We start from the raw sequence: 27,051 nt of genomic DNA on the forward strand, positions 1-27,051 counted from the left end.
TAATCACCTTTATCATTTTACTATTTCACATCTCTGTGCTGGTGTTTCAAGCTGAAAAGCAATTTTCACTTTCTGTTGGCCATTTTGCTCAAATAAACGTTTTTCTACCGCATGCTTCTTGCTAATTCCCTTACACTAGCTAAGGTAATATCGGCATTTACTGGTTATTTCCCCTGCAGTAATAAGCAAGGCAAGATTTCTAAGCTAACTGTAATGCTGTTCATCTTTATTCTTTTTTGAAGTGTTGGTGGTGCACAATTGTTTTCGGTAAAGATCTCTAAATGAGTACTTTTGTTAGCACATATAACGGATAAGCATTGACAGGTATGAGTTCAGAGATGTACAAGGAGATCTAGGGACACTCTGGTTCTTTCTTCTGAGGTACTGATGCAAGCATTGAGCAAGGGCCACAGCTCACTGGGAAAGAATCTGCTTTGTGTGCAGAAGGTCCCTGGTTTGATCCCCAGTTAGGGCTGGGAGGGACTGCTTTCTGTATCCCTACAGAGACACTGCCAGCCAGTGTAGACAAAGCCTCACTCCGTATAAGGCTTCCCATGCCCCAGTTGGATCGAGTTGTCTTTCCTAAACTCTGCACAGATTTCCTCGCCCTTCCAGATAGAAGGAACAAAACTATGCCAACCCTCGCAGGAATGGATGCTCAGGCAGCCTGATTCAAATCTCTTCTCCTCTGCTTTGATCTCACATAATCCATTTTTAGGTTCTAATCCTTCAAAGCGCAGGTAACTGCGGGCAGTTAACCACGGCCTCTAAAGCGTCACAGATGAAATAAATTAACCGAAAAGGCAACAATATTGATGTAATATAACAAACGCCCTGGATGTCACCAAAAAAAGAAGTGAGAGAAAGGAGGGGGGGGGGAGGATTTATCAAGGCAAAAGGCTCAAATTAGACTCAGGGAAATAATCTTTATTGATTCCATCTCTCATTTTGCTCTATTTCGGGCATATTAAAAGCCTGGTTGATCGATAACGTAACTTCCCCTCCTTCTCTTTAGGACAATGAAACAGGACAGAGCAGAATCTTCACTTTCTCGCAGGGGGCAGCAGATCCAAAGGCAAACATGGCAAAGATAGGAAGCTGTTGTTTACTGAGCAGCTTAAGATGAACCCTGCCGGATCAGGCCAAAGGCCCATCCAGCCCTGCATGCTGTTGTCAGAGTGGCCAACCAGAGGCCCCAATTTGAATCCCCAAAGCAAGAAACCACTCCGACCCACTTGTGATTCCACATAATTGGCATTCAAAGGTATACTGCCCCCAACAGGAGAGGTGGAACACAGCAGTTGTGGCCAGTAACCATTGATAGCCCTATCCTCCATTAGTCCATTTAGTTACTAGTATTGTCTAGGAATGGGGAACTGGACCTGGACGTTGGGCTGGATGCAGAATAGGCCCACCCTCCTTAGGTCACCTTTGCTAGGTGGGTGGGGCTTCTCACCAGTCAATCATCTGCCACCAGGAGATTTGACTTCAAAGGAAAAATTGGGAGCTCACTCGAAGAGGGCTCAGGACTCTTGCTTTCTTAGATGGGAGCCTTAGAAAAGGTGGAAGGCAGGGACCATCAGTCCTGGCAACTGCTCCACAGGAGCAAGACCTACTGGGAAGGGTTTCTGAGACCACTACGCCGCATTGTATGTTCATTTCCTTGAATACATTTTTCGCTTCGCTAACAACAGAGATCTGCATCCTTCCTCACTGACCTGTTTAGGACTCCAGCCCTGACACTCGTGAATAAGCAGGAGTCGTTTCTCTCCCTAGCAAGATGGTCAATCGGCTTGGCTTTGCTTCCCACTGCTGAAAAGGACTGTCTTGGCGCAATTTTAATCCCCCTCAAATCTACTAAATTGCACCATCCTGCTTGGACTGTTTGCACCAACCACACTCTGTTGTTGTTGCTGCTGCTGCTGCTGCTGCTGCTGCTGTTGTGCTTATTAACAGCATTTCAGCTATTTTAACATTGATTAGAGGGTTTTTTTGCGGGTTTCTTTTTGCAGTTCCAAAAAACAACAGCAACGCAACCCACGACACATGCCGTGGATATCAATTGAAGGATACCGCAAATAAATTTGACATCAGAGCGGAGGGAGAAGAGTGGAAACGGGACCAATTTATTTCGGGTACATTGCTTGTCAGATGGAGAAATGAAACATAATTTATGGTGTGACATTTCCAACAGCAAATAGATTCTAGCATAAGCAATTAACACTGGTTCTGTTTGGCAGGCTTTGGGAGATTACTCATAGGGGGTGCGTGTGTGTGCTGAGTTACAATAGCACACACATAACAAAATAGAGCCTTTCTGTCTTCACCACCTTACATCAAATCCCTGTAGCTAAAAGTTTATGATAAAAATATATTCCACGTATGTTAACCCTGTACTGACTCAGGACAAAAGCCTGTTGCCAAGGTGGGGGTGTAACAATAGTCTGTTGCTAAGAAGGTGGGCAGGAACCAAAAGGTTTGCCCCAACTCCATTGAAAAATCCTCTCCCCAAGACATTCTCACTAACGGGGAGGAAATTTTGAAGGAGCCTTTCCTTCTTAAAGAAGACAGAAACTTGCCTCATACCATATCAGACTATTTGTCCATCCGTTTTGTCTACACTGGCTGGTTCTCCAGGGACTGGGGGCGGGGGAGAAGTTCAATTCAGATTGCATTTAAAGGTAATTCTACCTAATCTGCATTTCCCAAAACAATACAAGAAGCAAAACACAGCCATCTCTTCAAATTCACACTTCTCTCTGAATTTTGTAATGCCCCTCTTCCACCAAGTAAAGGGTACGAAAACACATATGCCAGGGGGACAGTGTCTGTAAAAATGAATCTATTTGCAAATTAATTCTATTACGGAAAATTGCTTTGCAAAAATTGAGGACATCAGGCACAACGCCATATAATATTTTTTTTGTATTTTAGGAGAAATTCCCACTAAAACGCCGATCAATTTTCATGAGGACTTAGGGAGGGAAAAGTTGCAAACTGATGTGGAAATGTGGGGAAGTGAACTTTAAGACCGGAAACATGAATAATTGAGAGAGAAACCAAAACTGAGATCTACCCATCCATACGGGCATCTCATACTCTCATATGTTCTGCCTAATTTGGCCCACTCTAACCACGTTCTTTGACCACTCCTGCCCTAACCTTGGCAAGTGTCTCTAATATCTAAACACATCCCTGAAAGCCTTAAAAAAAGAAAGAAAGAAAAAAGCCTTTCAGGGACAGAGGATTCTTGATATCTCTAGGAGCTTACCGCATTCCTGGAAATGCTCTGATAATTAAGAAGTGTTTCCTAAAGTTTAAATGACTGGGAAACCATCAGGGTTGACGTGTGCAATCTGGAGTACTCGGTGTAGCACTAAGCGAAAGTGGGGCTTAGCTATAGTGTGGGCATCTTCTGGAAAAGCCACCATGCTTGTTTCCATTTCTGTGAAATTACATTGCGGTAAGGCAAGAGGCACTTGGGAACAGATGGAAGACCGAAACTTGGGTCTTGCTTGCCTGGTTGCAGTTAACTCTAAAGCAGCTCCCAATCAACAGGATTAGATGATACAAAAAATGAAAAAGAGAAAGGGGCTGAATAATCCTCTAAACATCGCATAGTCGCTATATCTTTAATATGATCCCACTAATCCAATTAAGGCCCAAAGGAAACCACATCTCAAATACCATGCTTCAATGTGATTTGCTCTGTATCTCCTAACCATTCATTAACAAGACATATTTTTAAACCAGGCTTTCCTGCCTTTCAAGCTGGTGCTTGTTGATCTGAAGTGAAGCAGGGGCCCCTCTCCCATCCTCGCCTTTCCCTTCCTTTCAAACAACCCAGTTCTCTCTGATTCTTCCCTGCCAAATATAGCTTTCTCCCAGGTTCACCTCTTTTCTTCTCCTTTCAAATTTGAACAGAGGTTGGATGGCCACATGTCAGGGATTCTTTAGTTGAGATTCCTACATTTGGACTAGATGACTCTCAGGTCCCTTTCCACTCAAAAATTTTATGTTTCTAAGTGTGGGGTTATGAATTATTTGAATTATGGTGCTGGAGGAGACTCTTGAGAGTCCCATGGACTGCAAGAAGATCAAACCTCTCCATTCTTAAGGAAATCAGCCCTGAGTGCTCACTGGAAGGACAGATCCTGAAGCTGAGGCTCCAATACTTTGGCCACCTCATGAGAAGAGAAGACTCCCTGGAAAAGACCCTGATGTTGGGAAAGATGGAGGGCACAAGGAGAAGGGGATGACAGAGGACGAGATGGTTGGATAGTGTTCTCGAAGCTACCAGCATGAGTTTGACCAAACTGCGGGAGGCAGTGGAAGACAGGAGTGCCTGGCGTGCTCTGGTCCATGGAGTCACGAAGAGTCGGACACGACTAAACGACTAAATAACAACAACAAGTGTGGGATAGAGGGAAATGAAAGAAAAGTGTGGAAAGTCAGTTTTTTTGTGAACATTACTCCTACCCCATCCATTTTTTGGTGTGTGCAAAAACTGATCCAGCTTCCCTTTGTGTGTCCATTGCTTTTATTCATTAGGAAAGCACAGCAAGAAATCCTGCGCTAAAAAACAACCCACCCTTCTATTTTGGAAATAGCATTGCTCCAGGTAAGGTGAGTGTTATTCTAAAAAATAATATATATTTTTTTGGTGGAGGAGAATCTACCAGAACCCTAGAAGTATTTAGCAATACCATAATTACATTCCTCCAGTATGCAAACCCAAAGGAACATACGGCCCTTTTACAGCAGGCAGATCTCAGTGCAACTGTGAACCCGATGTGCGCTCCTTTTTAATTACACATGTGCCTGCTGAGGACATATGATTGAGTCTAGCAAAGCTAATTCACAACCAGCATGAGAGCAGGCATTAATATTAAATATTACACCCCGGCTGGTTCTCCGGACTATCAATTATCCCCAGAGATGGGGACAAAATGGAAATTGGCAGGAGTCGATTCCTGTGGCCAATGGGAAGTGATGCTGACACAAGCATAGCGCATCCTGGAAATAAAAAGGAAGCGGCCAGGCTCCTGTCTGCATTTGTTGTACGCTACACCCTGATCCCCCCCCAGTGTGGCACCCATGGGTGCTATGACACCTGCAAACATTCAGGCTGGTGCATCTCAAGACCCCCTGTCCCTCTAATTTTTTTTTTTTTATGGCTTTAGGGTGGGGTAAGTGCCTGTTTTTTTATAGGGTACTGCCTCCTTATATATATATATGTTTAATTCGTTTTAAGGTCTGTGCAGATGTTTTGTCTGGGGTTTTTTTTTGGGGGGGGTGCTTTCCTTCTGTGAAATGGGTATTTTGTGGTCCTCACAACAGATTTCAAAATGTGTTGGGGACCCCAAAGTAGCAAAAAGTTCCAGGGCAATGCTTTGCAAGGGCTGGCTTCCTTGGAGAGGAGAGATCATAGAATAACAGAATCACAGAATTGTAGAGTTGGAAAGGACTCCAAGAGCAGGAATCACAGCTAAAGAATCTCTCACAGATGGCCACCCAATCTTGGTTTAGAACAGCGGTTCTCAACCTGTGGGTCCCCAGATATTGTTGGACTACAACTCCCATCATCCCTCAGCTCTGGCCTTGCTAGCTAGGGGTGATGGGAGTTGTAGTTCAACAATATCTGGGGACCCACAGGTTGAGAAAGGCTGGTTTAGAAACTTCCAAGCAAGGAGAGTCCACCAGCACTACCAAGGAGCTCATTGCAGACTTAGAGCGATTACTTTCAAATATGCAAGCTGGGCATAGGCCAGGGGTAGGGAACTGCATCTCTCCAGATGTTATGGGACTGCAGCTCCTATCATCCCTTAACATTGGCTATGCTGAATGGGGTTGATGGGAGCTGGAGTCTAGCAAATTGGAGGGCAATAGATTTTGCACTTCCAGCAACGACAGAGGCTAATCGCTTAAGCACTCTTATCAAATCAGCAGACCCACTGACCCACTGCCCCACACCAGATCCCCAGAGAGAGCTGCCCCAAGATATTTCCAGCCTTCCAGGGACACAGCTCATTTCTCTCTTTCTATGTCTGTCTCCCAAATTTTAAGTTACAGATAGGTAGCCGTGTTGGTCTGCCATAGTCAAAATAAAAAAAATCCTTCCAGTAGCACCTTTAAGACCAACTAAGTTAGTTCTTGGTATGAGCTTTCATGTGCAAGCACACTTTATCTGTTATCTGAAGAAGTGTGCTTGCACACTGTTATCTGAAGAAGTGTGCTTGCACACGAAAGCTCATACCAAGAACTAACTTAGTTGGTCTTAAAGGTGCTACTGGAAGGATTTTTTTTATTTTCCCAAATTTTAAGCGCAGCTTCTCTCATACACAAACTTCACACATCAACCCCAAACCTTTAGCTAGGAGTGGGTGATGGGGAAGGTGTTCCACTTTCCCCAAATAGCTTTCCACATTCCAGGGAAGATGTGGGACTGGGAAATCACCCTCTAACAATTAGTGCCCTTAAAGAGGCATCCATCACTCATCTTGGCTCAATTACCTGCAATTTTTCCAAACAAAGGATGTGGCTGGCACAAATTGCTCACTGACCACTAAGGGACATCAGACAGTCATTCTGGCCCATTAACTCCCTTTCATCCAAACCCAAGACTCATTCGTGGCAATCAGGTAAAAAGCAACATTATTCCAATGATAGTGACAATTCTGTCTCCCTCGCTCTTCACAACAAGGCTGTTGTTTACTGGGCACCAAGGGTGCTGAGAGTCCTTAGGGGGCTCCTATTCCCCTCACAGAGTTATGATTCTCCGAGTGGCTTAACAATCAAGCCCTCTCCACAGGGAACTCTGGGAATTGTAGTTCTGAGAGCAGAACAGAAGGTTTCCTAACAACTCAGCACTCTTAACAAACTACAGCTCCCAGAAGTCTTGAGTGGGATACTATGACTGTTTAAAGTGGTATCATAGTCTGGGGAAGCTTTTAATGTTATCCTAGTTTCAGGAAGCTTTTAATGTTTGGTATTATTATTATTATTATTAGTAGTAGTAGTAGTAGTAGTACAGTGGTACCTCGGGTTAAGTAATTAATTCGTTCCAGAGGTCCGTTCTTGACCTGAAACTGTTCTTAACCTGAAGCACCACTTTAGCTAATGGGGCTTCCTGCTGCTGCTGCGCTGCCGGAGCACGATTTCTGTTCTCATCCTGAAGCAAAGTTCTTAACCCGAGGTACTATTTCTGGGTTAGCAGAGTCTGTAACCTGAAGCGTATGTAACCTGAGGTACCACTGTAGTATCTCTGCTGGAAGCTAGTAATAATAATAATAATAATAATAATAATAATAATAAAAATAAAAATGGTATCATAGTGCTTTAAATGTATGGTGTGAATGTGGCCTAAATCAAGTAGTCTCACCCCTGATTTTGCATATGTCTTTCCTGGTATCTGTGAGCGCAGCATAAACATCTGCAAGTGTCTCCAGAATTTGAAACCCAGATTGATGTCCCAGTGGGTGTCAAGGGGAGAGTTTGCATATGCCAGGGATTGGGCAGCAAAACGCAGCCCTGCCCTGCCTTATCTTGTCCCTTATTTCCATGTTGTTCAAAATGTTAGTGAAGCAAGCTCAAAATGGGCTACCCACTTTTTTCCTTTTCTGGGCAGCAGAAACATGTTATTAACCAACAAGCAGGCCTGCTGCACAGGGACCTTTAAATGACAGTCATATCCCTTTAGAGGTTATTAAGAATCGTAATTGTGCATTTTCAAGATCCCAGCAATAACTGCTTTAGGACGGGTGTTCAAAATGCTGAACTAATGGTTGCTTGAAGCCTGAACTTCCAGCTATGTTGAAAGTGTATATTGAGTAACAGAATATGTTCTCCATTTGCATTTCATTCCATTTAATTGAAAAAATACAGAGCAATCTATTTTTCCCTTCTGGGTAATTAAAAGAAAATAGGCTTAAAAAACAACAACCAGCAATTTCAGGTATGCAAAACTTGAGAGAGCGTCATTGGTTTTACACCAGAAAGTAATTTATATGTGAACTTCTGAGTTCCAGAAGCCGCTGTTCTTTAATCAATCAGCTGCTTCAACAAGGAATTTAATACTGTAGTGTAAACGTTTCATAGCTCAGAATACAGATGTCGTGCCGAAAATTATGGAACTGCTGTTTTTTTAATTTAAAAAATAGACATTGTTTGGGATTTGATTGACAGTCTCTTCAGGGACAACAGAATGCAGGTGGGCATATGCACTGATCAAAACTCGCTCCAAAACTCTATGTCTGAGGAGAAGGAACAGAAGGAGGAAATACCATTTCACACAGTGTGTAGTTTGACATATGGCGTTTCCTTCCTCAGGATGAGGTAATGGCCACCAACCAATGGCAAACGAGAGATATTTATGGAGGTATCAGAATGTATTTCCGTGCGCTGCTCTGGTTCGCCAGAAGCAGCTTAGTCATGCTGGACACATGACCCGGAAGCTGTCTGCGGACAAACGCCGGCTCCCTCGGCCTATAGAGCGAGATGAGCGCGCAACCCCAGAGTTGTCCGCGACTGGACCTAATGGTCAGGGGTACCTATACCTTTATTATAATGTAAGAACAGTTCAAGAAGACGCTGCATCAGGCCAATGGCCCTTCTAGTCCAGCATCTTGTTTTCAAGGTGGCCAACCAGATGTCTGTGGGAAGCCCAGAAGCAGGACCCCCAGTGCAAGAGCCTTCTTATCTCCTGTGTTTTCAACAACTGGTACTCAGAAGCATTACTGCCTCTGAAGATGGAGGCAGAACACAGCCATCAGGGCTAGCAGCCGCCAGTAATCTTCACCTCCACCAATTTCTCCACCTGTTTTAAAGCCATCCAACATGGCAGCCTCCAGTGACAACAAGTCCCACAGTTTAACTATGCACTGTGTGAAGTACCTTTTTTTGTCTGTCCTGAGGATAAGGCTGGCCGTGGCTATTTGCTACCCACAGAGGCCCTGTGCTTCTGAAGACCAGTTGCTTGTTGGCCAATGTCAGAAAAGGATGCTAGGTCTGATGGGCTGATCTAGCAGAGCTCTCCTCAACCTTTTTCCAGTCTAACCACCTGCCTATGTGTTTGATTTCCGTGAGCAGAGAGGATTGGTGGAAATGTGACTGAATCCAGCAATTCTGCCCCCAGATTACTAGCAAGCAAGATCGACAGTGTCCATCTTGAAGCAGGCAAGTAGAGCTGATGAAGAAGGCAGCCAAGCAGTAGAGTGAGCAGTGTGTTAGCATGCACTATCATTAGCATTCAAAGCCCTAAATGGTGGGAGCCCCAAATACCACCTCCTTCCCTACAGACCCTCTCGGGGGCTAAGATCCGTGGAGGATGCTCTCTTGAAGCTCAGGTGGTGGTGGCTGGGGAGAGGGCATTCTCTGTGGCGGTCCCTAAGTCGCGAAACTCCCTCCCCACACTTGAAACTCGAGAGCACATTTTTAGGGCTCCCTGTATTATGTTACTTGAAAATCGGGAATGGCAGCCACATCTCTCCTTTCCTCATGGGCCAACTTACCTTCCAGAGGGCAGAAACGAGTCACTTGCTCTGGCATCAGCTTCCCCTGCTTGTGCTGACAGTACATCTCAGCAATCTCCTGCCGACACTGCTTGGATTTGGCTCGGGAGAGCGCGGAGATGGCCTCCTTGCCTGAGATTTCGCATTTGGGGGGCTGCTCGTAGGCGAGCTCGGGAGAGCTGTTCCCATTCTTCTTCAGATGGTGCTGCCTGGCCTGGGACCTGTGGATGTCTTTCAACTGGCTGCCATTGATGCTGGTCTTTGGGGCCGGGTGGCCGTACTGCAGCACCTCATTGGAGCTTTTCCCCAGGAGCGAGTTCTCTTTCACCTTCTCCTCCTGCTCCAGCTTCCTCCGCAAACGCTCCTTCTGCTTGCTCAGGGGCTTTTTCACCAGCTCCACCTGGTGCTTCTGCTTCTGTGTCCTGGGAGCAAAGTTGCTATTGTCTATATTTTCCAAGTCCTTGGGGACGGAGTTCTCGTTGTTGCTGTCTGTCCGCATTTTCTCCTTCGGCCGGTGGGAAAAGTAGCCGTCCTGCAGAAGCAAAGGGGGAAAACGGTTATTGCTCTGATAATTCGGGATGGTCACTGGCCTGTGTGGATCTGCAAGGTGCCTGACACTGAATCAGACAGTTGGCCCATCTTCACATCTGCACCAGACCTTGAAAGCATATTCAGTGCACATTTAAAGCACAATATCTCCTTCCAAAGAATCATGGGAACACGAATCATTGTTTGTGAAGGGTGCTGGGACATGTAGCAATGTATTGAGGAACATCTGGAGAGCACCATGCTAGCCACCCCTGGAATATGGAACTGAATCATTTCTCTTCTGTCTCTTCCATTCTGTTCTTTTTAAAAAATCTCTTTTAAAAATGGATTTTCTTGCGCTATATAAACTCTTTAAAGTTCCTGTTGAAATATAAAGCTGCATAGAAGTTAGAACTGTGTAGAACACAGAAGGGAAGAGGATTAGGACCAAATTAGAATTAGTTAGCCCTGACAGGGTTATGGGTTACCCATTCTTGCCTTACTGGCATTGGGAGGCTGGTCCCTACCAACTTCTGCCTTCCTTCCTTACAACCAGTCAGGTGGTGGTTCTGCCTCCCATTAGCTCTGGCTCCCCCTACTGTTGGTCTCCCTGCCTTCTGCCCAATGGGCACTAGCTCCCACTGCTGTCTGGTCTTCCATTTGGAGAGATGGCTTCGAATCCATCCATTTTATGGTTCCGTTCCACTGTGCTGTTCGCTACATTATTTTAAAATGTGTTTTTGTTGTGATGCTTTATAACTAGGATGTTTTTTTTTGTGGGTGAGGGGGGATTTTACATTGAGAGCTGCTTTGGCTCCCTTTGGGTCAAAATGCAGCCTAGAATGATCAATATAAATAATAAGTAAAACGAATTCCGCTCTGGGGCATGGAGCCATTCAGCACAGCCGAATTCAGAGGAAGCATTCTGCATGTTTGCCGCCCTACATTCAAACTCTTTGCTCTTGGTAGTTTTGGGTCATTATCGCTTTGAAAAGAAAACATAATTCAAGCAGAGCAAGACAAATGTAAAAAATGTAAAGCTTATTAACATTATACCCAGAACTTCTCTACTGAACTGTCGCTCCCACTGCTGTGACAGACTAAGTATTATTCATTTGCATGATTTGTTGTCCTGTTTTCTTTATCCTCAAGCAATTGCTACAAATTGGGGTTACTTATGCTAATTGAACATGGCAGCTTCTTTCATTTTAATGTGATTATTGGGATGTTCTTGCCTTTTGTGGGGGCTGGGATCCCCCCCCCAGCCCCCCGCGGACGAGAACCACAGAATCTATTTGGTAATGATACAATTAATATTAATATTAGTCGCTGTGCATGCACAGTTGTTCATATGTTTTGGAAAGGAAAGGCAGAAACACAGTAGTGTTTTACGATGCCTTGCCAATGTCCTCAGCCTGATTTCTTTTCGGTGATGACATGGGTTCGGTACAGATAACATATACAGAAATTATATGTATGTTGCTCAAAAAAACACACCTGCATGTATGAAAACAGAAGGGCAAAACTTGAATGATTTAGTGCAGGGGTAGCCAATAAGGCATCCTCTAGTTGTTGCTGGACTTCCACACCCATCGTCCTTGACCATGGGAGAAGATGGGAGTTGGGAGTCCAGTTGTATCTGGAGAGCAGCCACATTGGCCAGTGGGAACATTTCTAGACAAGTGGATAAAAATAGCTTCCAAGAAAGTAGGAAGAGCCCTGCTGGATTAGGCCACAGGCCCATCTAGTCCAGCATCCTAAGTCTCTGATAGCTCAGTTGGTTAGAGTGTGGCACTCATAATGCCAAGGTTGCAGGTTCAATTCCCATATGGGACAGCTGCATATTCTTTTGTTGCAGAGGATTGGACTAGATGATCCTCCGGGTCCCTTCCAACTCTTATGATTCTATGATCCTGTTCTCACAGTGGCCAACCAGATGTCTCTTGGTAAGTCCGCAAGCAGAATCTGAGCGCAAGAGCACTCTCCCCTCCACTGGTTTCCGACAACTGACATTCAGAGGCTTACTTCCTCTGACAGTGGAGGTCAAACAAAGCCATTTCGGCTAGTGGACATTGATAGCCTTATCCCCCAAAAAAGAACATCAGGTTTTCAGAAAATGTAACGGTTGGTGCAAGGTGGCGATTTTTATCGGAACCGCAGGATGCTCCCTAAGTTGTGATCTCAATGAAAATCCTCCCTTCCACTCTTGTGATCAGCCTTTGAAAAAAACACAACGCTCTTATTGGTGCCTTTGTTCCCACTGGGACCATTCATTCCCTGCCTACCATATTTCATTTATTGATTTAGAAAATTTAGAGACATGCGCATGCTTTCCAAGCAGTACAAACAAAACCATAGATCAAACGTGGCCGAAACCCACAAACCAATTAAAAACCATCACCATTAACAATGAAGATAAAAACTAATAGAACTTAGGAGACTAGTATACACGTGCCTTGGCTGTGCCCTGTTGAGCTCCAACCTGGCTGTTTCCCAGGCCAATAAAAAGTGGACTGAGAGCACTCCATGGTTAAGCCCCGTTGAAAGACTCTTATTAATTTCCCTCTCGGCTCCCAGCTCTCAAGAATCAGCATCTGCTCATCGCCTGCTATCAGTTGCTTTCTCTAAACTGTTCCCGGTTACTCCAAAAGCAGATGTTCCTAACACACTTCACTGAGCTGAGTGAAACCGCTCGATTTAAAAAGCACGAGTGAAAAAAAATGGGAAAGAAGGTGAACTTAAAAAAAATATTAAAAACAAAAAACAAAACCTGGAGATGTTTAAAAGCCTCTGCTCCTCCAAACAGATGTTTGCCTTATGCTGAAGGCCTGTTTCCCATGCCATTTGTGGGGCGGAAACGCTGCAAGCAGGTGGCTGATGTGTTAACATGGCTAAGCTGAGCCGTGAAGGTCAAGAGCTGGCATTTGGCCCAGTTCCATTTCTCAGCTCAACATTGCCCCCCTCCCCAAATCCCCCCATAACCCTCTGCTCTCTATAACTACCCCAAGCTCCTTCAAGAAGAAGAGGGATAAAATTCGACAACATAAACAGGCTGAGACTTTTTCTTATCGTTACTGTTAGGGTCAACGTGCATTAGGCTTTGCAGGAGGGGTGGGAAGCCTCATGCTTGGGGGGGGGCAAATACAGTGCTCAGGACTAACCCCCCCCCAGGCCACCCCCATCCTCAGGCACTTCCTTGTCTTCCAGGCAACACGCGTCACTGGGTCTGTGGTGCAAGCGCTTTCGGAATACTATGTTCTGGTTGCCTCACCTCAAAAAAGCATACGGTAGAGTTGGAAGAGGTTCAGGTAAGCACAACCAGAATGATCAAGGGAATCAGGGCCAGATTTAGGTTTGATGAGGCCCTAAGCTACTGAAGGTAATGGGGCCCTTTATATGTCCAGCTGTCCTTTGTCAACAACAAATTGTCGCTGTTTTTTGTGTTGAATATATGTTATATGGTCATTTATGGACCTAATAGGTATCTAAAGCCATTTGCACATGTTGCCCTGCAACCCATCCATGCAGAATGTAGGCACCCTATATATAGAAATGAGCAAACCAGTGATATTTTAGGGAGCAGGCTAGCAGGCAGGGCCAATTGCTTACATCACCGGAGCCTACACAACACAAAACAATGTTGCTGTACGTAGGTTTTATTTTATTAGTTTTTTATCTTATATTTTAGAAATATACATCAAGGGTTTTTTTCCTTTATTTTTTTGCCCCCCCCCCCCAAGAGTGTGGGGCCCTAAGCTATAGCTTGTTTAGCTTATACAGTCATACCTCTTGTTACGTCTGCTTCATGTTACGTTCTTTCAGGATACGTCCTGCAGCGACCCGGAAGTACTGGAAAGGGTTACTTCCGGGTTTCGCCGCTTGCGCAGACGTGCAAAATGACGTCATGCGCATGAGCAGAATCGGCAAATCGCAACTCACGCAGGCACAGACGCGGGTTGTGTTCTGCCCATGTTGTGAACGGGGCTCCGGAATGGATCCCGTTCGCAACCAGAGGTACCACTGTACGTAAATCTGGCACTGAAGGGGATGGAGTGTCTGCCTTATAGGGAAAGGTTGCAGTGTTTGGGACTTTTTAGTTTAGAGGAAAGGCGAGTCAAGGTGTCAGAAGTTTTTTAAATTATGTGTGGCATGGAGAGAGTGGACAGAGTAAAGTTTTTCCCCTCCCTCCCTCCCTCTCTCTCTCTCTCATAATACTAGAAGAGGATTTGGATTTGATATCCCGTGGTGGACTTGTAATCTGGTGAACCGGGTTCGATTCCCCGCTCCTCCACATGCAGCTGCTGGGTGACCTTGGGCTAGTCACACTTCTCTGAAATCTCTCAGCCCCACTCACCTCACAGAGTGTTTGTTGTGGGGGAGGAAGGGAAAGGAGATTGTTAGCCGCTTTGAGACTCCTTCGGGTAATGATAAAGCGGGATATCAAATCCAAACTTTTCTTTTTATTCTTCTTACACTCGGGTCCTGCTGGAGGGTTTCCTACAGCCACTGGTTGGCCACTGTGAGAACGGGATGCTGGACTAGAACAGCCAATGGCCTGATCCAGTGAGGTTCTTCTTGCTTATTTTGCACCCTCTTCCAAGTGTTTTTGACCGGCTGGTATGTGTCCTGGCTCTCTGATTGTTATGTAGTGTAGTTTCACCCTGGGCCAACAGGGGGATACTGTATATAGTTTTCACTCAGGTCTGTAGATAGTTTTCACTCAGGTCCGCGTCTGTTATTTTAGGCGGGAACTCTGGGCTGTTGTGGTTACAATGTTGACAGCCAGAGTTCCCGCCTAAAATAACAGACGCGGACCTGAGTGAAAACTATCTACAGACCTGAGTGAAAACTATATACAGTATCCCCCTGTTGGCCCAGGGTGAAACTACACTACATAACACTGATAATGCCTCTGCCTTGCCTGGGTAGTGGATGATAGATGCAAGGGATGAGGGGAGATGTAGTCCAGCAACACTTGGAGGGCACAGACCTCCCTGACCTTGTTATAGTGGAACCTAACACACACTTTTGGCTACAGTTTCAGTTGGGCTAAGCCGGTTGGCAAAAGACATAAGGAAAGCGAATGTACATCAAACCCTTGCAGCTTAAGCATACATTGGTTTCCTCCACTGCCCTGCCCACATCTCTCCTAGACCATCCCTTTCAGTGTTGAACTGGTCAGATCGGGAGCAGGGCCTTTTGTGCTGTGGCCCTGATATAAAGGAACAGATTACCAGGAGAGGTTCCCCCACGATACTTACAACAATCAGTGAAAAATGCATATAAACTTATAGGCTTGTTGCCTAGCATGACCTTCCTGGCTCCCTTTTTAAAAGAAAGAAACTGTAATAGCCAACTGGTTTTAAATATTATTCTTTGTTATGTGGCAGATACCTTGAATTTCAGAAAGGTGGCGCAAGGCTTGAAATGGGAGACAGACTCTGAGATAAACAAAAGATAACAGATCCAGGTGATCTCACAATTGTTTTGGATAGCATGACATTTTAAAAAACAACAACCCACAACCCAGCCAGATCCATTTTATATTCCACCTGTTCTCTCAACATCCAGCTCTTTTCATTAAGGGGGAAAAACAACAACAAACCTCTCTCAAAAAGCTGTTCCGCATTTGAGAGAGATGTTTTCTCCATTTCAGTCATGATGAAGAAAAAATAATGAACTTTATTGGAAGAAATAGCTCATAAGCAATGAGCCTCCTTGGAAATCTAGCCAGTTGGACAGATCTGGGCAAGAGCAAAGCCAAAGACAGCAGATGGGAGAAAGAACAGATGTTAATGCAGTTTGCTCTTTCCATATGCTTTCCTCTTTTAATTTTTTTAAAAAATTAAATTGCACTTTAACAATTGTTGGTTTCTGGAAATTCAGAGGCTTCAGACATTAACTGAGGATTGCAATCAGACTCTTGTGTTATTTCTTCTGCAGAGAAAAACTGTATTAACTATAAGGGGGGGGGGAAACATAACACCAAGAACTGCAGGATCAAGCCAGTGGTCCACAGGCAGCCCAGCATCCTGTTCTCAAGGTGATCAATCAGGTGCCCATGGAGAGCCCAGAAGAAGGACCTGTAGACAACAGCACCCTACCTGCTTATGACTTGCAGAAACTGGGTCCTGCAGGATCAGGCAAAAGGGCTTTCTAGTCCAGCATTCTTTTCTCCCCTCGGCCAACCAGATGCCCATGGGAAGCCCACAATCAGAATCCAACCACAACGGCAACTCTCCCCACCTGCAGACATGTCAGCTGACCCTCAAACGTTGAAAAAAACTGATGGACAGCAGAACGCTCCGCATCTCACCAGTCTTGCTCAGGTGTGGACTGAGAATGCGAGGCGAGAGGGGCAGAGAGACACTGGCTAGCCCTGTCCACAGCGCCCTTGCTCCTGCCAGCTGCGAATTCAGACCACTGTGCATTTTTGAACATTTTAAGTAGTAGTTGTTTTTACCTGATAATTTTATTGTTTTCTTTCTTTTTGAGGTTCTATTGCAACCAAGCAGTACGTAAATCCTGATAAATAAGTAATATTTTCTAACACATTGGAGTGTTATATACATATTTTTTATTTCCCTCTTGCAGTTTATGATTTCTAAGAAACAGTTAAGATTTATGTTTTAAAGCTTTTATTTTTACGAGATACTCATCTCTCTTTTTCTCTTGTCAGCTTATCCATCAACTATAATAGGCCATTATTTCCCCCAGTGTTCTAAAATAAGCAAAGGCAGCTTATAGCCTCTAAATGTATTACTAGTTATATATGTACAATTACTTCCCAAATGAATATATTCAGCCCATTAATCCTATCCTATAGGGTCATTTCCCTAGTTCCAATACATTAATTAACAGTACAATCCGATGCATGTCTACTTAGAAAGTAAGTTTGAGTTGCATGGATACTGGGAATTCCCAGGAAACTGGGAATAGGATTGTAGCATTTCAGTGCAATCCCATGCATGCTTACTCAGAAGTAAATCTGACTGTGTTCAAAGGGACTTACTCCGAAGGAAAGTGTGCACAGGAATACAACCTTAGTCTGAATCACTGCAGCTAATCAGTTCAATTTCTAGTTCCAATAAACTCACTACATTTTATTTATTGTCCAATTCTGATTCAATATAAATCCATATGGCTCTTTTAATTCATTTCATTCCGAGCTCAATTTTAATTCAGTTTTCTAATAGCAACTGCAAGACTTCCAACACTTTTTAACATCCTGGTGTACAACCAATGTTAATTTCAATAAATTCAGTAAATCTAGTTCATTAAACCCAGCCAGTTCATTACATCTAATTCAACACAGATCGATAGAGCTCCTTTCAGTACATTTCATTCCAAAGTCAAAAATTGATTCAGTGTGCTAGGGGCATCCATTAAACTGCCTCACTCTTTGCAACTCTTAAAAGTTCAGTCTTCCTCTAGTCCAGCCTTCCCCAACTTGGTGCCCTCCAGGTATTTTGGACTGCAGCTTCTGTGAGACCCAGTCAGGTTGGCAAAGACAGGTGCAAATTCCCTCCCTTCTTGACATCACCCATGTCTGAGCACATCAATGGTCCCTTGAGCCCAGCACAGTTTTCCACAGTGGCCAACCATATGAATGCTTGCCTCCCATCAACTGGTATCTTGAGATGCTTTGCCTCTAACCCAACAGCAGGGCTGGGGAACTTGTGGCTCTCCTGATGTGGATGGACTCCAACTCCCATCATCCTCCACCAGCATAGCCAATGGTCAGGGTTAATGAGGGTTGTAGTCTAGCAAGTTCTAGAAGACAACGGGTTCCCCCATTACTGCCATGAACAGTGGTCCATACCCATCACCCCACGCATCCCACAAATGACGCTTCTAACAAAGCTGTCCAGGTGGGTTGAGCTACAACGCGTGGTCTGCATGGTGAAGAAACTGCATGGTTTCATCACATGCAAAATTATGGATGGATCTACTTAAGCCCCAGAGATTGATAAAGACAAGGACCTGCTCCTCTCGTACTCCATTAGAACACAAGAAGAGCCTGCAACCTGTTCTCACAGTGACCAGCCAAATGTCTGGGGGGGACATTGAAGAAGGATCTGAGCACAAGAGCACTCTCGCCTCTGGTATTCAGAAGCATCGCTGCCTCCAGCCAGGGAGGCAGACCATAGTCATTGTGGCTGCTAGCCACTGATAGCCTTATCCCCCATGAACTTGTCTCATCCTCTTTCAAAGCCATCCAAGTTAGTGTCCATCACTGGAGGGCCACAAGTTCCCAAGGTTCATTTAAAAACAGAACTTTAGATTCTTTCGTTCTTAATATGAGGAAGGCCCTTATGGGAACCCATGATCTCTGACAGCCCCCACCCCAGATTTAGTCAAAACATGGTCCACCAGTAATTAGCGTGGAACTGGGGAGACCAAGGTTCAAATCGCCACTCAACCATGCAGCTCACCAGGTGACCTTGAGGGCCAGTCACTTCACTCTCAGCCTAATCTACCTCACAGGGTTGTTGTGGGGATTATATGAGGAGAGAGAGAACCATGTATGCTCACTGGAGAAAAAGGTGGGATACAAAGGCAATCCATAAAATAAAAAGAGTAACTAAGCAGGTCGCTACAGAAGGCGAGAGACAGACCCCCTCTGATGCCTCTCTAATGCAAACATCCCCCTCAACGTCTTTTGCAAACTAAACCATTTCCGCCCTTAACAAGCTAATGTGAGCAGCTGCATTTGTATCCGGTAGTTTCTCCAGACACATTTCCCGACTCCGCACCTCCTCGTGCTACTGCTTTCCATGGGCCTTTCTCTTCCAATCGCAACTGTCAGGCAGCAATTTAGCCTTTATCTAAAGTCAGCCCTGGGCTGTTCCCTAAGTTGGGATTGCCAGAGAGATCTATATTGCTGAATTCTTTTGAGGTTTCTCCTCGTGTCTCTTTTCATTAAGAGGCCTGTCCGGAGCCAGGCGCGTCGGCTCTGGTTTTAGAAGCAGCAGGCCTAAAAATAATTGTGTGACAGGTCTCAAGGAGAGCTTAATGTGAAAGCTAAATTTGCTGCTGAACGGGCATTCTGATTTGGAGGCGCCAGCAAAGAGGTTTATTAAACTGAAGGTCGTCAAGGGATGCATGTTTGCTTTTACTGCCTTCCAACCAAGCGTAGATGAGACCATCAGAGCTACTTGCTACTGCACTGCACTGCTTTGTTTTAAATGTTTCTGCGTCCCAATTTTAAGATATTGGGCGGCATCCAAAGTCAGTCCTGTTCACCCATTGAAACTGATGGACACAACTGATTTGGATACATTCATTTCAATGGATCTACTTTGAGAACTTGGTTGGGTGCAGTCCACTGAGTAGCAGAGCAATGTGCTGCTTTGTGCTGGACTGGAGGTGCTGGTTCCCCTCTGCTGACCTCTGTGGACTTCGCATGGGCTGGTGGTGGCCAGCAAAAAGCCCCAAAATGGGGCTTTCAAGGGGTGAGGTGAAGCTGGCTCAGGATCTCTTGGATCCCAAGCTGGCAACACAATCACTGCTGTGACAACTCTAGGCTGGCACAGGAACTGTCTGCCCTCTCCTTCTGCCCCAGCCATTGCTTGCAGCAGGGCTGCAGCTGTTGCGGTGATGGTGGCTCCATTGGCCGTGGTGGGTGGAGAAGTCTGCACTGCAGCTTAAGTGGAGCATAGAATTGTAGCATTGGAAGGGAACCCAAGGGTTATGCAACCCCCTGCGATGCAAGAATCATGCTTGGGGCTGCTTGATTTTGGCAGGAATCTCACCACCATGGATATCCCAAGGGACTTGTGCTCAGGGGACAGCACTCTCGGGCACTTACTGAGGCACCACACCACAAGATCACTAACCCATGTTGTTTCCTCCTGCACCTGTCCTCTCCATGTAAGCAAGCAGATTCCATTTGCCTTGGCACCCTACCCCCCTCCCCATTTCTGAGCAGTGGTGTTGGCTGGGGCCAGAGGGACAGGGGCAAGCGACCGGCCAGTGGCTGCAGCAATAAGTAGGAGATGGCACTATGGAGCCAACACCGCTCACAAGCCAAGCTACACAGCAGCAAGAAAATGGTCATAATTAGGCATCCTGCAATCCAGCATCTCTCTCCTTGACCAAGGACACCACCACAAGTAGCTCTGCACTCCCTCTTCCACCCAGGGCAAATGCTGCCACCTCTCCTGTCCCTGTAACTTACAATCTGCTTTGGTTCAAAGGCCCCACCCTGTCAACAGAAGGGCAGGATGCACAAGGACATCTCAGATCAAGGGATAAGGCAACAACTGCGAAGCTTTTTAGCAGATCCCATATACTCTGACTATCCTCATTTGCCAGCAAGAAGTCCCTATTTTATTTTATTTTTTAAAATTGTCCTTGAACAATCATTGCCCCTATCCTTGCCTTAGAGGACTGCTTTGCTATATATGTTAATGTGAGCTACCAGTGTCAATAAGGAAGATTCAACACCTCTTCTCCAGGGGAGGGGATGCAGCTCTGCGGCAGATCATGTACTTGGCAGGCAGAATTTCCAGCCCTCGCCTTCTCCAGTTGTAAAAAAAAGAAGTCATTACATAGAAAGAGCTGGGAAAAGTCTTTGCCTGAGACCTTGGGTGCGGCCAGCCAGAATGGACGATGCTGGGGTAGATGGACCACCGGCATGACTACATACAAGACATTTGGAGATTTAGGCTCTATGAAAAGGATAGGAAATTAGGAAGGTGCCTTATGTACCATCAGACCATTGGTCCACCTTGCTGGCTATTGTCTATGCTGACTAGGAGTGGCTCTCCAAGTAGGGATTAATGTGGGATACAGAGCACGTACTCTACCACTGAGCTATACCTCCTTCCCTAAACAGAGGGTGCTGTCTTGCACCAAGGCAGAGGGTTGGATCATCTAGCCAGCTATCGCCCGCCCTCTGCCTAGCCAGTGTGATCCCTCCAGATCTTTCAGGAGGTAGTGATGGCCACCAACTTGGATGTCTTCAAAAGATGACTAGACAAGTTCATGGAGGGTAAAGCTATCAACTAGCCACAGTGACTATGCTTTGCTTCCACGGCTGGAGGCAGCACTGCTTCTGAATGCCAGCTGCTAGAAACTGCAGGAAGGGAGAGTGCTGTGGAGTTCAAGATCTTCTTGTGGGCTTCCCATTGGGGCAGCTGGGTGGCCACTGGGAGAACAGGATGCTGGACTGCATGAGCCATTGGCCTGATCCAACAGGCTCGTCTGTTCTCACGTTCTTTGCATAGCACAACTCCCACCATCCCTGGTTGGGACTGATGGGGGCTGTAGGCCAGCAATTTCTCAGCTTGGTTTGCAAATGCTGGAGAATAATCCTGGGACGTTCTGCATGCAGAGCATGTGCTTTGCTCCTGAACAGCGACCCTTCCCTGCCTTGAATAAGGTGACTTCAAGACAGCTCTTACTGCAGGGGGATGGAGCAGGAGAGGAGAGAGAATTTGGTGCCTCACTTAATATACTTCTGATTATTACTCATTTCTCCTCCCTCCCGCAGTCTCCTCTCCCTCCCCGTGTCCTTGTCTGGGTGCCATAGGCGAAAGAGGCTTTGCAAAGACGGCGACGGCAGAGAAATGTTTGCTCAAGAGCACGTTGGCTGGAATACCAATGTAACTAAGCAGCGATGCTTAACAATGTGTGCAGGGTGAGAGGAAGGGAGGAGGGTGTGCATGTGTGTGTGTGTAATAATGCTGTCATGGAAGAAATAAACAGCCAGGGATCAGCTTCTTTGGCAGCCCAGCACATTGCAATTCTGAGCATGGTAATCTCTGTGATCAGCACTTGTGATAATAAAGCTCTCTCACACACAGAGGGAAAACAAGCCATAGGATGCTATCCATTGATTTTGAAAAGAAAGAAAGAGAGGGAGAGAAAGAGGTCAGCCTTGCTTATTATTGTAGGCAGGTCTGAATTGGCTGGCCTTTATTATTTTGTATTAGCATCAAATTAGAATGTTTCTCAAACAGACTGGAACAAATCCGGCCATACCAGCGGTCCCTGATATAAACAAGGGTCGGAGAGGGAGGAAGATATCGCAAGGTGAATGTGGAAGCTCTAACCCTTAACTACAACTACCACAACAATCCCCTTTCCTTGGAATGGTCAACTTCTTAGCATAATGCTGAAAACCAACATTACAGCTGCTTAGTTGCCTAGATCCACCTGCATGCTCTAGAAAAAAAAAATACATTTGCTATTCCTTCTTTAATGATTTGCTATCCAATTTTTATTGTTATTTTTAGTGCATACGGGTTGTATCCATGGCTGGTCCTCTTCAGGTTAGACCCATCAAAGTCATCTAAAAGGCCTAATTTAGATTCATTAATCTCAATGCATCTGTTTTGAGGAGGGCTAGCAACTCTGTGCATTTTTCAGCTATGAGCATTGCTGTTGGTTCTTATGTTTGATGTACATCACCCTGGTTGTTCCTGCCACACGAGGAAGGGCCATTTATAAATAAATAAAACAAGGATAGTCAATATGGTGCGCTGTGGGCCTCCAGCTCCCATCACCCTGACCATTGGCCCTGCTGGCTGACAGGGATGATGGGGGTTGGAATGCAACCAGTTTTGGTGGGGACTACTCCTGCTGTAAAACCATCATGTTGATTTTAATGGGTTTCTGGCCCATTTGTAGCAAAAGTTGATGGAAAGATCCTTTTCATGAGCCCGCAGAAGCCCAATCAGCTGGCATGGCAAATCCACAAAACAATGTGGGTGGCTGGCTGGGGGGAGGGGGGGGGGAACGACGACATTCAGTAGAGTTTGTTAAGGAATCTTTACTCATCTCTGTAAATTTTGGACGTTCTTACGTAATGAATGTGCCAATAAGGGTGAGGAAATTAATTCATGTGTGCTTGACTTTCTGCCCTGATGCAAAGGGTCAGGAAGCAAAATGATCTCGCGGTAATTGTCTGCAAGCAATTGAAAGGAGAAAGAGCTTCACAATCAAACCTAGAAGGGAATAGAATATTAAAAATTTTAAAAACACTTTGGAAAAGTGTCTTCTTCTTCCCCCTGATCCTTCATCCTTAAATTTCTAACCAGAATGGTGACTTCAATATTCATGGTTCTATTGTGACTGGCAGACAATCACATAAAACAAGATGGCACCCACAATGAACCTGGTGGCAACACATATTTGCATATCTGAGAAGCCCTTGCTCACTGGTCTTAGGAACATAGATAGCAGACCACTGGTCCATTGAGCTTAGTATTGTCTACCCTGGCCAGCAGCAACTCTCCAAGCATTTCTTTATTGCTTTGCCACAATGTTTATACACCATCTGACTGTAAGAAAACCTCTCAAAGCGGTTTAACAAAAAGGGCAGGGAGTCTTTCCCAGCCCTACGTGGAGAAGCCGGGTATTGAACCTGGGACCTTCTGCATGCCACTGAGCTACAGTGCTTCCTATCTTGACCACCTGGTAATTGGATTTGATATCCCTGACTGGCAAACATCGCACAAACCTCAACAGAGCAGTCATCAGTCACCCATGGAGTATTTTAACTGTTACCACCAAGTACTGGGGCTTTTAATTACAGCCTGCAGATTACGGGCAACACAGATGAAGTAAACAAAGCAAAGCTCCTGTTTGGAAGCTTCCCATTCCCTTGTATTTACATTTAGAGAAGAATTATGTCACACACACACACACACACACACACACACACACACTGGAAAGCATAATCTTAATTTCCCCCTTCAGATACTGATCCAGGGACCAATTATACAAGATTTTTACCAGTAGGTGAAACAACTGTCACTTTTCATTACAAAGGCAGCCGAAACAAAAGGTCCACTGGGACAGCAGAAGCACACTAGATTAAATACATATTAACTGGTGGCCTCTGCTGTCACAACACTGTCTCTCTGAGACAGAGCTCCCTCCTCCTCAGCAAACTGGAGGATGAGGTGGTCTGTAGCTCCATAATACAGCATCCACTTCGTTCCTGGTTCAACCTCTGGTATCTCCAGGTTAGGGCTATGGAAAAGCCCGGCCTGAAATCCTGGATAGCTGCTGCCCAAACTAGTTTGTCTGATTTGTTATAAGGCCATTCAGTTTGGAAACCGCAACAGGTGAGGGCTGGAGAAAGGCAGTTCGCACACCTTGACATTGATCCTACAGACTGATCATTGCATGCTGATTCATTTCCATGCTTAGTCAAACATGCTGGTTGTTAATCTTTAGGCACCACAGGACAAGGTTACCTCATGGATCACCTCCATCTATATGGATTTACCTGAGGCCTAAGAATGGACCCATTGCTAGCAAAGGTCTGGTCTGTGGGTAGCAGGGACAGGCCTTTTCAGTGTTGGCACCACGGCTATGAAATATTTTCCTCTAGAGAAGTACATCAAGCCTCACCTCTTCTCATATGTTGATAAGCTATGGATACTACTTCTTTTTTAATTCCAGAAGAGCTCTTATGGTCAAACCTTCATGGTTTTATACTGGTTAATTGGATTACAACACACCCCCTCCCACACTTTATGATTTCTTTTACTGCTTTTGATGTTTGATCTCTCCTTCTAAATAGCAAAGTCAGATGGGGAGTGCCAACAGATACATAATCAAAAGGGGACAGTGAGAAACAAGAGGGAGGTGTCAGCATGCTCAGGGGACCCCCCAAGGTTTGCAGAAGTATAAAAAAACATTTTAACATCCCAAGGGGTGTTGGTAGAACCCTCCCTATGTCCCCTGATTATTCTTTTTGGGGGAGGTCGCTTGAAACCTTGGCTACAACCCACTGCTTGAAATCTAGGAGGAATGTATACATGTATTATGGTGTAGAGGTGGAAAAAAAAAACCTAGGTCATTCCTCTCTCTCTCCATGTCAACAGATATTCAACTTGGGTTTTTTTTGGTTTTTTAAAATGCTACCCTCTCTGTATTCTTGAATTTTTAATCCCAAGAACCACAGAAGGCTAATGAAAAAAAAACACCAACAACTTTAATTTGTTTTACACTGTTGCCGAGATGATCTCAAAAACATGATTTCACAATAACCTTATGGGCCGTACCCAAGAGACTCGGAATAAGAACACACACCAGATGCACTCATGGTGCTTAAGAGATTCAGCCGAGAATTTGGAACTTGGTGACTTTCACTGGGGCCTTGTCTCCTTTTTCAATCGACTTGTTTCCTGCATGCGTTAACTTCCAATATCACTTACATTTGTTGTTCTTATTACTGAAAGAGAAATAATGACCTGACATATAAGGGAAAGCTATGCTAAATGTGACCTCAAAGTGGACAGACAATCCTTGTATGGTGTGGTCCTAGCAGTGTGCAAGATTCCCACCCCACATTTACTCATTCCATTTAGTTGCACTATTAAAACTTTCAAAGGCTGGTTCATTTGCTTTTCATTCATCTCCACAAGCGATTCCACACTCGTTCATTCATTTTGTTATCCACGTTAGATTCCCATTGCTTTCAAAGGGAGACCCAGACAGTCTTCTGGTGCCTTTAACTCCTACATTTTCCATCCAAACAGCATGAAACTGCTAAGCTTTCTACTCTTCCTTCAATGCACCAGACCTTTTCCCAGTTCAGGCACATTGGTTGGGAATATGTCCCTGTTTTAGAGGCAATTAAATAAGACAAAGATCCCATTGGCTTCCCACTGTTTTCAGTGTGACTAGTAATGCCCGTGCTTTGATATGGTGTAATACTGAGAGGCATTTTAATTGATGTTTGATTTTATGGTTTAAACTGATTTTTATTTTCTCATATTGTATCTTCATATACCGCTTGAGAGTTGTAGTTAAGTGATCTATCTATCTATATCTATCTATCTATCTATCTATCTATCTATCTATCATCTATCTATCTATCTATCTATCTATCTATCTATCTATCTATCTCAAATTACAGTTCCCAGGAATCTTTGGAGGAAGCTGTGGCTGTTAAAGTGGGATCATAGTGTCTTGTGCAGATGTGCCCTAAGTCCAAACCAGGCTAGGGGAAGAGGGGAGTGTTAAGTTGCGGGTGAACATATCAGACGACACAGCAATTCTTCAAACAGCTCTTGTTTATTCACAGGCCTGAACAGAACTGAACTGAAGGGTTCAGCCAACTTGCTTATATAGAGCTCCACTACAACGCAACAGTAACCACTTTCTGTAACTATCCAATCACTGAACGTCACTTTCAATCCCTTATTTGCATATGTGGACCTGAGTGAAAACTATCTACAGTATCCCCCTGCTGGCCCAGGGTGAGAACTTCAGTACATAACAGGGGGCCTTTACAGTATACTCTCCTAAGCCCTTAGTTCTCTTGAGCCTGCCGACACATCCCTTGTGTGCATGGATGACGCCATGTTGGCTAATTAGGATTCACACTCTGAGAATGAGTTGAGCATTGTATAGGGATTAGCAGAACAAAAAAAAAAGTGCCCAAGATGTACACGCCAAGAGCAACAGGTGAACCACAGAGGTTCGGCGTAACTGAGAACACCAGGCTGCTCTGTGTGCTTGTCAAAAACACAGATAAGCTGCAGTCACTGCACCTAAGCCCTCCTTTCCCCATTACAAAAGAGCGCAGCCATCAGCAATGAGTTAAGGCTAAGCTAATAGCTGGCTACAGGATGCAGATCAATGTAATCTGAAGCAGAAGCCGGAGCGGTTTCAGAACGCTGGTTAAGGCACACCTGAGAGAACACAACAAGATTTGGAACAGCAGGGCGTATATTATCTAGGCTTCAAAAGGCGTGCGTGGAAAACGTTATCAGGTGTGTAATTAGGGTTGCCAGGTGGCAACCCGAATATTCACTGCATCCCTTTGAAGCTACTGGTGAAGGAGGAAACACTGTCACTGCCTCATTCCCTGCAGGTAGTTTTCTTTTGCTCATGCCCCCCCCCCCCTGTTTGCTGTAGTAAGCAGGGCTCCAGGTACATGCGTGTAGTCAGTGGGGCACCCCCCAATCAATAAAAATACTTAACTGAGGTTCTGGCCCCCAACATAAATCCTGGCTAGGCCCATGTCCAGGTGCGCTGTATGTTTTAA

At 45.1% G+C, this 27,051-nt stretch overlaps 1 protein-coding gene across 1 annotated transcript in view; it reads right to left on the reverse strand.

Moving 5' to 3' along the window:
• XYLT1 (xylosyltransferase 1) overlaps positions 1-27,051 on the reverse strand; it is a 166,589-nt gene that overhangs the window by 59,853 nt on the left and 79,685 nt on the right. Inside the window, exon 3 of the mRNA XM_080981824.1 lies at positions 9,510-10,041. Coding sequence (XP_080837950.1) covers positions 9,510-10,041 — 532 coding nt within the window. The remainder of the gene's footprint in view (positions 1-9,509; positions 10,042-27,051) is intronic.

The sequence above is a fragment of the Podarcis pityusensis genome, assembly GCF_964106645.2.
Source record: "Podarcis pityusensis genome assembly, chromosome: 14".
In the NCBI taxonomy this organism is placed as follows: domain Eukaryota; kingdom Metazoa; phylum Chordata; class Lepidosauria; order Squamata; family Lacertidae; genus Podarcis; species Podarcis pityusensis.